This window comes from Trematomus bernacchii, unplaced genomic scaffold, assembly GCF_902827165.1.
Source record: "Trematomus bernacchii unplaced genomic scaffold, fTreBer1.1, whole genome shotgun sequence".
Classification (NCBI taxonomy): Eukaryota; Metazoa; Chordata; class Actinopteri; order Perciformes; family Nototheniidae; genus Trematomus; species Trematomus bernacchii.
The window spans coordinates 90047-108462 of NW_022987767.1; the positions used below are offsets into that span (position 1 = coordinate 90047).

The 18416-nt window shown below is 37.7% G+C and overlaps 1 protein-coding gene across 1 annotated transcript; it reads left to right on the plus strand.

Annotated features, from left to right (window-relative positions):
- The first annotated feature begins 10108 nt into the window (after positions 1-10108).
- On the plus strand, positions 10109-17978 carry dpep2 (dipeptidase 2). Its single transcript, XM_034148406.1, has 11 exons — positions 10109-10259; positions 10695-10849; positions 10950-11076; positions 11236-11365; positions 11841-11991; positions 12502-12571; positions 14253-14429; positions 15987-16071; positions 16159-16234; positions 16822-16957; positions 17446-17978. Exons 2-11 carry the CDS (start codon positions 10698-10700, stop codon positions 17650-17652), a joined length of 1311 nt encoding a protein of 436 aa, XP_034004297.1. The 5' UTR covers positions 10109-10259; positions 10695-10697; the 3' UTR covers positions 17653-17978.
- The last annotated feature ends 438 nt before the right edge of the window (positions 17979-18416 follow it).

Consider the following 18416-nt stretch of genomic DNA (forward strand, 5'->3'; position numbering starts at 1 on the left):
TATGTTGTTTTGTATTTAATCTTTCTTACTCGCACATCATGGAATTCGCTGCTCTGATTGAACAGAAAATCACAGTGTGCAGATCATTTGATAAGAATAACAGCAGTGAAATTTGTCTGTAGAAAAAGCAGATTTAATGACAAAGCTGTTGATAAGGCAGGGCTCCTAAACCAACCCGGCCTGACAGAAATGCCTCGGGAAGAAATACAGGCAGAGATTATCATTAAGATAACAACATAACATCACACAACACAGTGGAGAAAAGGATTAAAACTAGGCTTGACAGAGTTTCGCACTACACTGTTCCTGCAAAATATATGAAACCACGGCAACACAATATACTCCTCTTCCTTTCTGTGAATAAGCCTACCCACCCACCATATCTATTGTATAGTACAGTATATATCTTCCGCTATAATCTCCATTTCATAAAGAAAAATAATAAACAATGTGGTCCTAAGTTTTCACAACAACATTATAAAGTTAGTTGACTGACATTATCAATTAAATGGTTGCAGAGTTTGACAGTTTTGATGCATTGCCTCTGGATTTTCACACTATTTAGATACCCTTTTAGTTGAAAAAAAAGGTACTGCTGAGTGATTGCTGAAGCTTAACTGAATGCTCCGTCATCTATGGCAATTGGATCAAATTTAACTCCATGCAGAATGCACAGCGCGAGAAAGAAAAAACAGCTGGCAGCACCCGTATTGAATTTTATGCATTAAAGATTACGACATATACTTCTTAAAAAGTTGTCGTAAACATTAAACACAAAATAAACCTTCCAGAGAATTGTTTAATTTAAATAGTTAGGAGCTTTTTCCACTTAATCAACCATGGCTTCTGGGGATAATAACTTAGACAAGTGGAACCTTGTCTGAGGCTTTTACTGTTGATCTTAATGAAAATCTGCAAACGCAGATGTCTGCCTCCTGAAGTAAATTAATCAAAGTGACTCTTAACTGGGGAGAATTCTGTTTCAGCTTCAAAAGGAGCGAGAAAAGGAGAGTTCACTTCCATGGAATCAGCGTTCAAATTCGTCTTTCAAAAGAATACAAATCGTAATATTTCATATAATGGTCAGCCAGAATTTAACAGTCTAAGGCGGACACAGTGATTAACCTCCCTCTCGATCCCATTAAATGAATCGGAGCACAGCCGAGCACCCAAGGTTGAATAAGAAATGCTGCGACTGCAATACAGCACATATGTAGCAAACTGTGTGTCCTCGAGACTGCTGGAAGGTTATCACTCCGGGTCGTTGTTATCACAGAGTTAACAGCTTTCACCCGAGAGCCTTTGGGACAGTCAGTCTGCGATGCGGGTCAAAAAGATAATACCGCTATAAGTAAATTTCAAATCGACCTGCATCTGTTATCAAGCATTAAGAATTCTGGGCCAAGTGTAAAATGCAGTGGGGGTAATTACGGATAACGGCATAGCGTACCTGAGTGAAGGAATAGATAAAACATACTGACAAAAGCATTATCCCCAGCTAAATCCATTGTGGCTGGCACGAAATAGCATGCTGGAGGAGTCAACAAGGTGCATTAGGAGTGTGGACAAGGTTATTCACAAGCTGGGAATCCATTTTGCCAATATTCTTTGTTTTGAAAGATGTAGTCAAGGTGGATTTAAAGGATATAAAGGCATGGGCCTAAAATTCACCATTGGTTTATTTTGTATTTTATATCTGCAGTAGATTTAGAGTGTGTCAAATGTTTCAAACACCTCGGAGGAAAGCAAGTAAAGTCTTGATTGCCCTTACTTTCATCCATGAAGGAGATACACATAAAGATTATTTGGGTGGGTGCAACTCCAGAGACTAGTGATGCTTATTTCCTACTGAGTATATAGGATTTCAGTAAAAATGTACATTGTTTGTGTGGTTATTGTTATGGGAGCAGTTTTATAAGTTACATCGAAATGTAGAATGAATTACATTGTTTTAAATGGTAACGCAAAGATGTATTCTTACTTGATATCTTAGTTATTCAGTTTTTAAATCATTACTAAAGGACAGCTATCTTTAGACTGAGCAATCACAGTTATCTATAATGGTGGGGACAACAGAACCGTTGTGTTTACCAAAGCCAATAACTACATGCAGTGAATGTGAATAAATTCATTCTGAAGTTAACATAATGAAAGTGTTGGCACTTTATTTTTCTCTTCTCCGCCACTGCAGCAGATGAGAGTGAGGTCTCTGGGATGGTGTGGGAGTTCGCTATCTCCCAGCCTCCAGATGGCTCCGTCTTCTCTTATCTAGAAGAATGGGTGCTGCCTCAATTTTTCAACTCGCCTTATCAGGAAATTCTTTAAATTGAATATTTACTGGGCCTATGTTTTCTGCCTGTGTTAGCCCTCTGAAGTTGACATTCCTCTTGCTTGTCGAGACAGGCCGAAAGGTTTTTTCTCACTCATACACTCCCTTTGTCTGCCTTGTCAAGTAATGGGGCAGTGATTGATTATGTGATTGTCAGGAGAGAATGGAAGGTTAAGCAGTTAAGCAGAGAGCAGTGGAGACATATTAACGAATGGCCATAGAGGGAATTTGTTTTACAATAGAGAGACTTACATTACCCAAACATGACATCGGGCAGACCTCCATTTTATGTCAGGAGTAAAATAGAGCAAATTAATCACTTTCCCAGCAGTCCATTGTTTCCTGCACTAGAGGTTAAGAGAACACTTAAGCAGCTATTGAAAACATCTTATTGCAATGAGACTGGCTGTGGTCTATCAGCATAAACAAGCCGTGCCACAGCTACTCCCTGGTAAGTGTTTGGAAATGTCTTTTCAAAACCATTTTGAGAAATGCCTCCATGTTGGATTAATCAGCAGAGCCGAGGATGTAATTGCTGTGCTGGAGTCAAAGCTGTAAGAGCAGATAATGAACACGGACTAGAGGGCTGCCAGAAATGAGAAGTTCAGGGACCAAAATGTCTTCAGCATCCTTTCAAAAGCCCTTATAGAAAATGAGGCACACAGTATTGTCATTAAACACAGAAAAGAAAAAGGAAATCACCTATGACTAAGTGGTTACTAACATGGAATAGTAATGGCCTGTGCATTGTGGTGTTTATTCAAAAAGAGAATGGCAAAACATGAATGCGAAATTAACATTTCCTTTAAGGCTTTTATCAAACTATTAAAAAAAATGTATATATATATATATATATATATATATATATATATATATATATATATATATATATATAGTTACATTAATGCATCTTTGAGTACTGTTTTTTAAATAAAAGTAATTGAGGGATGGGCTGTTCCAAAATGTGAAGAAAACCAAAAAGAGTTTTTTCTGAGTGTTGCTGCCCTCTGGTGGAGAAATAAGCTCAAAGTCAAATACAGAAACACCTCTTTGCTCAAGGATGCTATTATACTCGACAGAAATCCATCGCCCTGTAGACCAGAGGGATTGCAAAACAAAGCTAAATGGCCACAGAATAGATTAGTATCTGTATTTCTTTATCCTACTATAACAGCATTTACAACGAGAAAATGTCCAGGCTGTGGGCAGTATTATTGTCTGTCAAATAGTCAATTACAATCTAAATGCTATCCCATTGTTACTCTGACTTTCTCCTACTTTAATTTCTACAAGTGTAAATATTACACTCTTTTATCAGCATGACCTCCCCCACAATAATAAGGGATTCAGATTAAATTAGTTAAACCCATTTGAAGTATAAATTAGGTCTTCTAAAAAGCACTAACGATAAAAAGGTATGGCTGTACTGTACAGTCTGATATTTGTAAAATAAGGTTAGTTAACGGAAAGACAACCACGCGCTCACATACTGCTGAAACGGAAAAAAACAATATGCAAGGGAGATGCACACAAATAAATGGTTGCTCTATGACCTCCAAGGTAAACATCTGCACTTGTACAATGTAGGGAAAATTGATTTTGCTGTGATTAATATGGTGACCGAACTGCTTTAATATACTGGGTGTGTTCAGAGGTGAAAACCAACCAAGTATAAGGTGCAGTGCTCTAGGCTTGCATATTAACATTCCTCAGTGTTCTCCTCAGTACTGATAGAGTGATGAACAGCCGCTGCCTCTCCGTGTTATCGCTGTAATTGGATGCCTCTTTCCACTGCGATCAATATATTGTGTTTTCCTTGAAAAGAAGGCACCGTGGTTTTCTTACGCATTACCTTAGGAACAGCAAGGGACTTAACATCTCTTTACAGACTACCCTACAACCATGAATACACAGACTGCTATTATAACTTTTGGTTTTATGGTTTTAACAGTTATTAGAACTGACTGAATAGCTTATCAATGGTATATTTATAACCATCAATGAACCACTCAACCATGCCTAACAAGTAGAAACCAAAAAGAGGAAGTTTTTATTGTTCAGATTATTAGGTTGAAAATTGTGTTTTAGGGGGATAATCTGACTTGTATTTCTTAATCAATGTATATTACTATCATAGCACAGCTTATAATCAGGCCATATCAGACTTGAAGTAATAGTCTTTTATTTTTAGGCTATTCTCAATATTTGTATGTTTAGCCTATTTTAGTTTCTCATTTTTAATATCAACCCTAACCTACCTTATTTGTTTGTGTAATTTCATGTCATTAAGTAGCTGCTGTAACACAGAAATGTTGTTTGGGGGTAGCTTCGTGCTTCTATCAAAACAGACAGCATTTCTGGTTAATTATGATGTTTTTGAGGTAAAAGAATATCCAGTATTAATCACAAAATATATAGAAGCCTAATCACATGACACGTGAAGTATTTTATAAAAAATGTAAGGTAATAGGTGTAGCTTCAATAAATGGTATGGGACATTTGATATACTGTAATACCAAGATACATTTTAATCTTCTCAACATTTAAATTAACAATGAATACATTTTGACATGCCTTTCTAGGCCAATTTTGACATGCAGTGAAGCAGTCATCAATCATTTTATTTGATAAACTAATATTTAAAAAAGCAGCAAAGCTAAAGTTACACAATTTATATCAGTGGTTAAAATCACCCGTGACGAGTGGCATTACACGATTGAGTCGTCCTTTCTTTCCACAGGACAATTCAAAGTGCTTCTCCGTGGTGCCATCTCTGGACTTTCATTACGGTTTTAAAGAAAAACATAATTATTTAGAAAAACAATTTTCTGAAGTGGTGTCAGCTGACAGTGACCGTACTCAAATACTTTCCCTCAAATTATGAAAAACAAAAACAGCAGCCAGCTACACAACGTGAGGGATTTTTATCGTCCTATGTTGCCAGACAAATTCTAAACCAAGATCGACAATACGACTAAATGATTTGGTTAATTTGAATTCAAACAGTGCCAGCAGGGGGTCCACTCTGCGCAGCGGGGGGATTGGTAGAGTAATATCAACACAGTTGTGATTACTCCATTGAAGCAGTAGGCAGCTCCAATCAGAACCGAATCACTCCCCTCATTACAGACTACAAGGCCAGATCTCAGTAGGAGGACCACAGAATCAGGCTTAACATCTTCCAACTGAAATTAATTGAAATTCATTTGAGGCACCCTGATGTTCCCCATCAACGCAGACTCATTTACATCTGCAGAATCCACCTCGGACTCATTAAGCACGAGCCCATTTCAGGCTTAAAAGCGTGTAAGAGCAGAGTTTGTATTCTGTGGTCTGGACCTTGGTATTCAGGGCAGATAGTAAGAGGCAGAGCACTGTATCAGATGTATCTTTCCAGGAACGATTCTTGTTAAGGAAAAGCAAAGTAATCTGACCAGGTACATGTACCGCTCCAGTGGAGGGGCACCTGCATTTATTGACACTTATTCTCTTGCTTATCTCGTCTCATGCAGCAAAAGGTGACAGGTCTGGGCAATATTGATAATATTTATATTGTGATAGACATACTTTATATCGTCTTAAATTATATCTTAGAATAAGTATCATCTTTTCCTGGTTTTAAAGCCTTCGTTACAGTGAAGAGATTTCATTTTAAGACCAAAACAAACAGTTTTAGCTGTTCTGTTGTTTTCTTTTACACACTAAGTTATTAAACCCACACAACAGATGATTATTTATTTAAAGCTCATTGTGTAAGTATTTTGTGAAAGCATCAACAGTCAACCTTAAAATGTATGAAATATGCAATATCACAATCAAGGTATTTGGTTAAAAAAGGAAAAATCTCACAATCTGCCAACCCTAGTGACAACCTATAACATATCAACATATTTATATCAGATGCAACTCATGGATTTGTACTAAGTTATGATATAATACAAATATAATAAAAAAGTAAAAAAGAAAGTTACATACTTTTCAAAATACAAATCCTGTAACAGTTCTTAGGATTTAGCAGCCAGGTATATATTACACAGTTATTAATGGCATATGTATATAATGTATATATTGCACATATAGCACATATTGCAAATAGTTTGATGGTATTTAACTGCAGCAAGTTACACAATTTACAAAATGCAAAATACACACCTTGTCACGGTTCTAAGGATTTAGCAGCCAGGTATAAATTACACAGTTATTAACGGCATATATATATTGCACATATAGCACATATTGCACATAGTTGATTAGTATTTAGCAGCAAGGGGTGATATAGTCTGTGTTGTGGTGTGTGTAGGGGAGGGGGGGTCTACTAGGGGCTGTGCTGGTATACATGACAAACTATCATACCACATGCCAAATAGTTAAAATCCTTGTTTTACACCACATGCATTCCTAAAAGTCCACATGAGCTGTTTGCTATAATGTCACACAACACGCACCATCAATCCACAGGCAAATGCTTTCCTATCTCCAAAGTGAACCAAAGTACTCTTCAAGCAGAAAAAACAATTATCACAAACACATTAAGCGCTAATTCACTATTCCCACCACTACTCTTAGAAACGATTAAGACCTCCTCCACTGCTTCGCTAAAGAACCAAACAAATACAAAAATGATGTGCCACCATACAAATTTCAATAAGTACTTGCTGATCTGTAGATGTTAATCACAGTGTATTGGGGCAATTAATAAACAGCTCATAGCATTCAATAATAATCAAAAAGCACTCTTACCTCATGATCTTGTTCCTGCCCTGTTTTGTTGTGAGCTCCAAATGCCAAACGGTGAACCATGTATCGGACAAAATCCTTCAGGTTTTTGGGATTCCTAAAATGGGAAAACATTGACACCATGAATAAAAGGCCCAGCAGAGCATCCAATGGACTTTCTAACCCACGAGTTTAAATAAATAAAAAACGTTGTTTTAAAATCTAGAATAGTTTTGTTGTTCAAATGGTTTACAGTTGGATCTGTGATTATTAATGTTGTCAGCCTTGCTGTGTAGCCTATCATTTTTATCAATTATTTTGGGAAATTTGAGCAAATATACATTTTCACAGAAGGCGTTTTTACCATAGGCCTACATGTCTCAGCAAAAGCACAGGTGTCCACAACTCAGATAACTCAAACTTGCCCACTATTATGTATAATTGAGCAAGCAAAATACCTGAACATTATTTAACAACGCTTACCCCTGATTGAGTACTTTGCGATTCCTCAAACCTCCTTCAATTCAGCTGTAAGAAAACCAAACGAGTTGTTTTTAAACTTGCTAACTTGCGGCAAAAAGGACTGTAAGCCGGATATGACGTAGTTAGCTTGTGGGCATCAGCAAGCTACGTATTTAGTTATTATCAGGTTTATTTATCAGTCTTTGTTCTTTTACACATTTTGTATATTTGCTAAAGAGTGTTCAACTGTATATTTGGACTTACTTGTATCACTTTCCAAGGTATTTGCACTGGCTTCACTTCCACCTGCCATGTTTTCGCGTAATTTCCAGGTAATTTCCTGTAAAGGTAGCGTCACCGTAGAAAGTACAGCGGTCTTGAGATATATGATTATGGACAGGGGTGCACATAACTGGTACGCAGGTACGCATGCGCGGCAACAATCTGAAATGCGTAACGTCACTTGTGTCACAACGCGCCTTTGCGTACTTGATAGGTCATCAAAACAAAAACACATATTTCGTCTATACGTGTTTCTTGTCAACACTCAGTGGAGTAAATTATTAGACATGTCCAAAAAAAACAAAGACATTAAGCAGCCACTTTGCCGTTTCGCTCCCTGCTAAAATCTTCGGACTTTCTATGACTGATTGAACTGGGTGCTGGCCGTGCCGCGCAGGACATAACCGACGGACCTGTGAAGCTTCACAGGAGAAAGAGGCTTAGATCACTGGACGACAGAGTTGGTCGCCGTGTGCACAGACGGAGCTGCTGTTAACGTCGGTGTGTACAACAGAATTGTACCAAAACTACATCAACTGGCTGCAGTGGGAGACTCCCCTGTGCACATTCTGTGCCCCGCGCACACACTGGAGAACTGCGCAAAATCAGCTGATCACAACGTTCACGCTCTGTGGTCAAGCTGCTGCAGTTTTATTTACAACAAAGTGGAGTAAACACACAGCTGCAAACTTAGTCAGGCTGTTAATGGAAGAGTTTGAAATCAGACAGAGGTGGATGAAGTGTTACTCAAGTAAAATTAGAAAAGTATTATCATCAACACCTAGTTAAAGTAGCGACAGTAAAAGTAGTCATTTTGCGGATTGGTCCATTTCATAATAATGTATATGATATGTTTTATAATTATTGATCATTAAAGTGTTTAAAAATGAGTTTGAATGACTTTGTATACTGCAGGGTAGCTTGTGGATTTACTCCAGGTGGAACTAAAGTCTGATTTAAGACTTGATTATATTTCACATCATTCATCCAGATCTGTGAAGTAACTAAAATGTATTAACTACATGTAGTGGAGGAAAAGTACATGATTTACCTCTGAACTGTAGTGGAGTAGAAGTACAAAGTAGCATAAATTGTACCTAAGTACAGTACTTGAATAAGTGTACTTTGTTACTTCCCTCCTCTGAAATCAGATATGACTACAAGTCATGTGATAATTTCTTAGTATTTGATCCTTCAACTTGGCCTCAGGAAATGCAAGGACTTCACAGTTTTGGCAACAAGTTTTGGAGAAAGCAAATCGGAGGCTTACAAAGAGACAGGGAGGTGCATCTTCATCATCTAGCATGCAAGAAGTGTAAATAGAGGACAGTGAAGGAGACACTGAGGAGGACAGTGAGGAAGACTGCACTTATTAAAACCACGCTTCATGTGGGGTGAGTACCAAACGCTGTCTCCTGGTACTCATCTGAGTAACTCACTAAAAAAGTTATGTGCACCCCTGATTATGGACCATGGTATGGACCTATGGACGTAGATTTATTTTCATTTTTTTGTACAGTTAATATGATTTTTGGGGGAAAGTGTCATATTCATAAAAAGCGATGGGCTGACTTCAAACCTCATTTAGAAAAATGTTTATCAAGAATTAACACAATATAGTAGCACTATAGTGCTACTATATTGTGTTAATTCTTGATAAACATATACTATATATATAAAAACGATATGAATAAAAAGGCAATCAAAACTAATCGTGAATTTAATAATTATTGAATCTGAAATATTAAACTGTATATTTTTATTTTACTCTATGTCTAACCATTTTGTATACAACATATATGATGTTCTTGAATAAATAAGAAATAAAAAATGTTTGCCCAGTTGATTTTGACGTATAACTTCCAAGTAACTCTGTGTACATCTAAAACACTGATTACAAGGCAGTAAGTGGGCAACTGTCCTTTTATGGTTGCGATAACATTGTTTGCCCAACAGATGGCAACATCAAATCCACAGGTCTCCATGGTGCTTTCAAAAGCTCCTCGTAAATCCTTACATCGTATTGCAACACAGTGAAATAAATAAGTACATGAATGAAACTGCAATTGAAAAATATATTCAAAACTAAATATGTACTTGTTCCCAACAGTTTAATTGTATAGCTTCTATAGAGCCACCTGTTTTCTGATTTGTAATTATCGTTTGTTACAGTCACTGCAACACTATATATAGGTTTTTAAATAAAGAAGGGGCGATGATTAGTCCATTTAGAGATACTGCTTTTTCTACTGTCAATATAATATGTATCTATTAGCTAAGCACATACTTTGTTACAGGTAAACACGTCGGAATAACACTCAAACTTTATGAATGCGTATTATTTTTGCTTGGACTTGAACGCAGCACTGAGTACATCTGCTCGGGTTTTGTTTTACTAGGGTGGAGAGCTGGAAAGTTCGCACTGTTTGAATGCAGTTGTTGAACAAGCTGCTTTAAAACGTCCTGGCATGTAAGTTAATTATTTTGTTGTATACATTATATAGTTTCCCGCTATTATATAGATATAAATATTATTGTAAATGAACATGCATCATTGCTTTATTTTCCACTGGGTGTTTTCAGGTATTTTACATACTGTGTTTGTGTGGTCTTACTGTGTTTTGTAATAATAAATAGTGAGTACACATAAATTCATTCTATGAAAAGGGGGGTTTGATCTCATCAGTAATAGTGTAATCTAACAAGTGGGACTTCAAACTGCAGGAGATGTGAAGCAGTACTTTTTATAAGATGCTGTAATGTTGTATTTCCAGCTACTATTGTATTGTAATGTGTTGTGCAGGGAAGTTAGTTTCCTTCCTTACTAAATGAGGATGCCAAAATAGACAATGTTATCAGTAGCTGTGATTCTAACTGTACTGCGCTGGTGTGTTTTTCTCCTCAGAATATGCCTTCTTGGGTAACAAGTGCTTCAAGCAGATCCTGGATGAAGTCTGTAGGACATCTGGTGGTCCTCTCCTCTCTCTGTTGTTTTATCTCTGGATACTCTGACAGAGATAGAGTACGTGACTTGATGTCCAAGTATCCTCTCATTGATGGGTAAATGCTGTCTATAGTTTGTGAAAGTGAATTAATGGAATAGAAAAAAGCCTTTCAATGCCCTTCCTTTTTTCTGACACCATTTCTCTCCATCTATCAGTCATAATGACCTTGCTCTTCAGCTGAGGAAACTTCACAACAATCGTCTGAGCCAAATTGACCTTCATAATGTTAGCAATGTGGCCACCGACATCAACCGTCTCCAAGCAGGCCATGTACAGACGCAGGTATTTCAATTGAATCACTCCTGACACTGATCTGTTCTAAAGTATGGATTGCTCCAGATAGTATATGTTGAATAAAAGCATCTACAAAGCTGTAAAATGATCAAACCTAGAACAGCACCTCAGTGACGCTCTTGTGTCCCGTCCCGTTCCCTTTGTCAGATGTTTGCAGTCTATGTGATGTGTTGGGCCCAGGAGAAGGATGCCGTGCGGCTGGCTCTGGAACAAATAGATGTGGTCCGACGCATGTGCACTGAGTACCAGGACTTTGAGCTGGTCACATCTACCCAGGGTATAGTACACCTCAACAGGGCAATTTACAAACAAAACACTAGAGATGAAAACGTTTTTTATGTCATTTTTACAATCATGATTCAGTCTGTTTATTGTTTCAATGACTTTATACACAGACACATCATTCATTCTTTGACTTATTAATCGATACTCTTAAGTTTATCTTAATTACTGTATGGTGCATATTTGAAAAAGAGCCATGAAAGCTCTAGTTTCTGTTCATCCCCTGGGCCCTTCAAAGGGACCCTTGAATAAGGCACCAAACCCCCAACTACCTGGCGACCCATTTTACTCACATCTGTTTACATGTGATGTATGTTTGTACATCAAGAAGAAAAATAACGAAAAAAAAGGCATTTATAATTATAATTATTATGAGATTAGAATCATACCTCCTTACTAACAAGTAATTAAAACAAATAAATAATTAGGTTTGTTGTACGCTTCATTCATGTGTGTTTCTGTCACTGCAGAGATTAAGCATTCTGAAATGAAACGTAAGATAGCCTGTCTGATCAGTCTTGAGGGGGGTCACTCCATCGACAGCAGCCTGCCAGCCCTGCGGATGTTTTACCAACTTGGGGTCCGCTCCATGGCGCTCACACACACCTGCAATACACCCTGGTAATCAAGAGATTTATTCTTAATGCTTTATTTTACATTTAGTCTTATGTTGCAGAATTCAATGACGGCCACATGATTCAACAAACTATCTATACCAGGTCACTGATTATGGAGTCACTGATCCTGTTTTGCTGTATGAGGATCAGTGACTTGATAAGATATTCAGGTTTTCAATTAAAGATACTTAAGGTATAAAACACAATGTTTTCTAAGTCATTTTGTAATTTGGCTCACACCCTAACAGAACTATTCCTTACAGAAGCTTGTGTTGCTACATGTAAGATTACATATTTATTTACAGGGTTGACTGAATGGAAAGGTCAATTACATTTCCCTCCATACAAATGAATGTGTACTCTCTTTGAAACTTGACATTGTGTTAGTGCCCAAAGGTTGTCCTAAATGAAGCAGTACTTGGATATATTTTTACATTTTTTGCAAGTGAGGTAAACGCAACCCGTACAACTCTTTCCTGTTTTGTGGTTTTGACAATACTCTGTTTTGATGCAGGGCTGAATCCTCTTCAAAACTGTACAATGTCTATCAAAGACAGAACAACAGCCTGACAAACTTTGGAAAGGTAAGCTTAATCTTTACTTACAGTAGATCAACAACTTGGTTTGTTTATTATATTCAACAAAGCATGTTTGCTGATTTTTGGCCAGCTTTTTCTGATGTTATTAGAACACACCATCTGCTGTTTATTTAAGATGAAGATAGAAATGACAATGATTGCTTACACAATTATTTCTTTAAGTTTTTATTCATAGTTTTGTCATTGACTGTATAGGTACTGACTAGGGTCTTTAAAGTAACCAGTCACAACATTTTAAAGTTGTAGTATATAATAGAGACACAGTAGAGTAAACTGTGTAACATACATTGGCCTCCATACATGTCATCAGGGAGTTATCAGAGTGATAAAGCTCTCTCAAAAATGCAAATGCAGAGGATATGATAGCATTTTCCAGCCGCGAGACACTGAAACAGTATTGAATTGTTCCAAAGAAAGCAGACCTTATTACCATTTAAGTTGATTAATGCTGTGCATACTTAAAGGGCCCATATCATGGCCATTTCCACTGATCATAATTCTATTATTGAGGTCTACTAAAATAGATTTATATTGTGCAATTGTCCAAACTCACATTGGTTTCTCATACAGCATCTCTGTAAACTACGTGTATTCACTGAATTTCACTCTCTGCCTTTAACGGCTCGTTGGAGCTCCAATAGCTCCAGCCCCCACCCTCCCTGTGAGCCCAGTGTGCTCTGATTGGTCGGGACGTTGTGAATCGCGCTGAGCTCCGTGGAGGTGTGGTTTCCTTGTTTAGCGATACCAGTCTATGAGCGATACACAGCGAAACACAGCCAAACTCATCCTGAGCACACACAAACTCACAGCCGAAGTAAAAACAATAAGTGTGGCTTGATATTGAGTACGAAAAAGGTTGATAAACGCTGTGAGAATGGGTCTGCAGAGAGAATTTCGCCGCGATCCCAACTGTCTGTTATCAGCCTGCAGCCAGGGAGGAGAAATCAGCAGAGCTGCCTGCACTGAGTGTGTGTGTGTGTGTGTGTGTGTGTGTGTGTGTGTGTGTGTGTGTGTGTGTGTGAGGAAGTCCGTGGATTGGTCAATTTGGACCAATCAGCGGGGGCTTAACGTAACGTCTCCGCGGACGTAACGTAACGGCTCAACGGATTGGTCCATTTGGTTCCGGGTACCGCATGACCGTATCGCGTCATAGCTCTGGGCGTGGCTACTGGGTATCCAGACGTCACGATGCCCAGGAAGAACATGAGAACTCTCCAACGAGGCATTTTGGGGAGGTCTTTTCTGTGTTAGTGTTTTACTCCCTACAGGGTGTACTTTGAGGGTTTTTGACTCTGCAGACCGTTTACATGCATAAAAACCTTCATAACACACAAGGGGACGGGTAATAACCGGAAAAGCATGACATGGGACCTTTAACACTCTGTCAACAGAGAAACTGCTGTAACCCAAATTTGACGTGCAAGCCCTTTAAACATGTGTTATTTATTTATAGTCATGCTGTTGTACAATGTAAACAACTTGAAATCCCATTTTAGTGCTTTTCCTATTCAGTTGACCCTCTTAAAATCACCATGTACTGTAGGACTGTTTGTAAGTTGTTTGCATGAGTGTGTTAATGTGCATGTAACCATCTCCTGATGTTGGCCTCATTTCATTACTTCCTTCCCATTTTTGATCAAGTGGCTCTTGATTGTGTTTTTCCGAGGCCGTGGTGGAGGAGATGAACAGACTGGGAATGATAGTGGATCTTTCCCACACTTCTTGGGAAACGGCCTCGGCGGCGCTGAATCATTCTAGGGCACCAGTTATTTTTAGCCATTCATCTTCCTACTCCATCTGCAACCATGAACGTAACGTACCTGACTGGCTGCTGAAAGAGCTGGTGAGAAAACCAATTCACTGAATGATTAATCGCTTGCTTAGTTGCTTGATTAAAACTTATGAAGTCACTGATTCATTTATTGTAATTATGATTTGTATTTATACCTCTGACAAAGAACATTCAATCTGTTTTCATTAGTGTTTTGTGTATCAAGGGGAGAAAATGCAGAAAGGATTTCCACTTTTAAACAATTATTACATTTCAGCCTACTAACAGTCACTATAATTTATTCTGAATGTGCAGGGTAACAAAAGTCAACATGTCATGTCAGTCTTTCATCATTTCCTTACCCGTGTTTGCTTCCCAATAATTTCCTCTTTGATGTCACCACACACTGAGCAAACATGAAATGCCTGTCTGGTTATGACGCACAAAGGAACTTTAGGATCTACAGTAGATCAGAGTAGTCACTCTGTTTATTTTTAGACTGTTGTGATTGGCAGTTAGTTTCCAATGCAAAATTATTTTTGCAGTCGGAAAAGGTGGAAGGCCCTATCTTGGTTGTTGTAGAGTTTCTAAGCTGACGTGAGTCTATGCCCTTATTCAGTGTCAGCTGTATGCACCAATGCATTTCTAAATTCTTCATTCCTCCCACTTCGTCTGCTACATTTGTTTATATGAACTGTACTTTGCTTTCAACTAAAGATTCATCTCTGTCACCTCTTTTTCTCCTTTGTACAACATTATGAGTTGGTCCTATCCCATGTTTCATTAATCTTCTCAGTTTGTAATGAACACAACTCGAAGAATTAATGTTAAAATAGTTAATAACATCTCCTTGTGATTCAGTCAGTAAAAATGTATATGTTCTTTGGAAAAGCAGTAGTATAAATACTGAAGTATTTGCTATGCATGGGAATAGCCACTTCAGAACAGCACATCATTCTTAATGTTGATTTCACGATGTAATTAGACACATTCACAATTCATTGAATCCCCTAGGTTTTTGCTTTTTAATTTAAGTTCTGGGTTGTTTGATATATACACATGTTGTTCCAATAGACTGAATATCCAAACCGTGAAGTAACTGAGACACATTTTTCTAATTCAACCTCAACCCAACTCATGCTTTCTTAGTTCCTTCATGAGTGGGCATGTTTCTCATTATGCCACACATTGTGTGTACGCTGTCGCTGCAGGCTAGTTCACTGCAGGTCACAGGGTTTAGAGGTTGCATACGCAGAAACCTGAATGTTTACCACTAATAACTACAATTAATGAATGTTAATGATACAGAAGCTACACCACCCTAAAGAAGGCTGTTTGTGCATGTAATGTAACCCAGCTCCATCTTAACATGTACAACTTCATATTGAAAAAGTCATCGGATGAAAGCCTTTTAAACGTTATTGCTCAAAAATGCCCTGGGTCTTTCATCTTATCTGAACTTGTATCTCCTGCAGTAAAAATGCCCCTTGATTACCCTTGTTTAAACTTCAGAGCACTGACAAAATAAGGGCCACTTGTGTGTGGAAATTGCATTCATACATAGCACATTTTAGCGGATGGTTCACTGTGTGTGTGTGTTTTTATTCACTGGAGCTTTGTGTGTTTCAGAAAAAGAAGCAGGGGCTGATCATGGTGAACCTCCACAGCAAATTCATATCCTGCAGGGATGAAGCAAACATCTCTCATGTGGCTGGTGAGGCGTCCATGTTGATTTTTTATTTGCTACAAATTAAATCTGCTTATTTGTTGGTTGATTTAATATTCCACTTGGGTTTCACAGACCATTTTGACCACATAAAGAAGGTGATTGGAGCAGAGTCAATAGGAGTTGGAGGGGACTATGAAGGTGCTGTGAGGTAAGATATGTTCACCTGTAAACACAATGTATAGAAAGCTAGGAGCTAAAAGTTAAAGTAGTTAAATATCTTCTATCAAATAACTAGAATTAGTGGGGAGACGTACACGCCGAGAAACCAAAATAAAACACAGCTAATGCTGATGCTAATGCCAGAAGAGTGCACACTTGTCTTCAGATCAATATTGTGCTTTTGTTAGCCTGTAATGATATCAGCACTTTGTCTGTCTCTGCAGTCAACAGGCTGAAAATCAATAACTTTGCACTTCTAACAGGCATAGAGATAGAGATTCAGCAGTATGTAATTTGTTTTGAGACATTCCTGTTTGGACTAGATTGTATCTGAATGCGGGGGGAAAAGTAGATTCAATGCACCGTTCTGCAACATATCTGCTTTCCCCCTGCATGCAGATACAATCTAGTCGAAACAGGAATGTCTCAAAACAAATGACATTGAAGGAATACATTAGCAAGTGTTTATTTAATTACTCGTGTGATTATTATCTACTCATAATGGTATGTAATGTTATAAGCCAAAAGTGTCAGAATAAGTGGTTTCTTGGCAAAATAAGTGTTTTTCATCAACAGCTTTCCTCGAGGGTTAGAGGATGTGTCAAAGTATCCCGCCCTGATTCTGGAACTCCTGCAGAGGAACTGGACGGAGAATGAGTTAGCTGATGTCCTTCGAAGGAACTTCCTGCGAGTGTTCGAGGGGGTCGAGAGGGTGAGCTATAGGAATAAGAGATTGTGCTTCTAAAAACAGTCTTCCCTTACAAATGAAGGCTACATTTGCTCTCCATAATTGAGCCACAGGAGTGTTTTGCTACAGTATTATGAAGGATACAAATAATGTATGCTTGGTAGAAAATATGAAGAGTATGTGTTATTTAATTGGTCTCTAAACAAAATGTCACTATATGTATTGTATTTTTCCTAAAATAAAGGGGCCATTTTTATGTCGTAGCTACCTTACTTCATGACATAGTATTCAAATGTTTTTTTTACTTGTGTTTGAAATAACAATTTTAAATATAGCAATAGATTGATTGACCTTAACATATTGACTTATATGCATCATTTATTACCCATGACATGCTTTCTTTGCACTACAAGTTTGAAATGATATATAAAAACTAACAACACTTCAAAGATGAGTTCTAAAATGTACATGTTGTATCTCCTCCCTCTCTTGTGTCACTGTTTTTCCCACAGGTCCGTGATCAGTTGAATAGCACCGGGCCCAGTGAGGTCCAGATCCCCGTGGAGGAGGTGCAGAACCCGTGCAGGCTGGTCCTCAGACCTCCGGACACGAGAGACCACCCTGACCGGAGCGGATCCTCCAGAGCCCGACAGGAACCAAAAGGTCTGCTGATGCTCTCCATCGTTCTGCTGCTCTCCAGCCTTCACATGATTCAATGAGTGCTTAGAAAGTTCAGCTGCAGCTTGATTTTTAAAGTGGATTTTTTTTTTAAATAATACATTAAAAAAATATATACATTTGACGTGTAACCCCATTTGGGTTAAAATGTTAAAAACCACCTCTGTATAAAGTATATATCTATCTATATATATAACTATACATTAATCATCATTCCTCTGAAAGGAACTCAGTTCGTTTTGGAGTTTATTTATTACATATTTAATTTGTTGCTGAATTTGTTGTATCTTGGCTGACACCATCTCTATGAGATATAATAAGTTAAAGGTGAATAATGACGCTGATCAATAAAACTGCACAAATGCTACATTGGTGAGTTGTTTGAAATCTTCATTTTGAATGTTCAACTATTTATTGCTTTAAAATAAAGTTATTTTAATAAGTTTTAAAAAATAGTATGGGGGAGCAGTTTATAAATGTAAATGTTCTTGATCTTATAGCATGATAAGATGTTTTGGAGATTTACAGGTTCTGTATTTTAAAGTGAGCTATACTACCCTATGGCCAATCAGAAAAAACTGTCATAAATGTATTTTCTATCTTCTACAATCTACACCATGTCCGTGATGTTTTTGTTCACATAATCAATTTAATGTAATAGCTTTGCCAAAAATAAATATTCATAGCTTATCTAAAATACTGCCAATATAATTTAAAAAGCATATATGTGCCAACATTTGAATTGCAAAAAAACATTTGTATTGCTGGCAAGGGACAATGGTTTAAGTGGAATAATCAACTCCAC

Excerpts from the sequence above, each read along its gene's own strand:
- dpep2 (XM_034148406.1), top strand. The coding sequence starts at position 10,698 with ATGCCTTCTTGGGTAACAAGTGCTTCAAGCAGATCCTGGATGAAGTCT. Across the intron at positions 11,077-11,235 it reads CAGGCCATGTACAGACGCAG|ATGTTTGCAGTCTATGTGAT; the intron begins GTATTTCAATTG and ends TCCCTTTGTCAG. Across the intron at positions 12,572-14,252 it reads GCCTGACAAACTTTGGAAAG|GCCGTGGTGGAGGAGATGAA; the intron begins GTAAGCTTAATC and ends TGTTTTTCCGAG.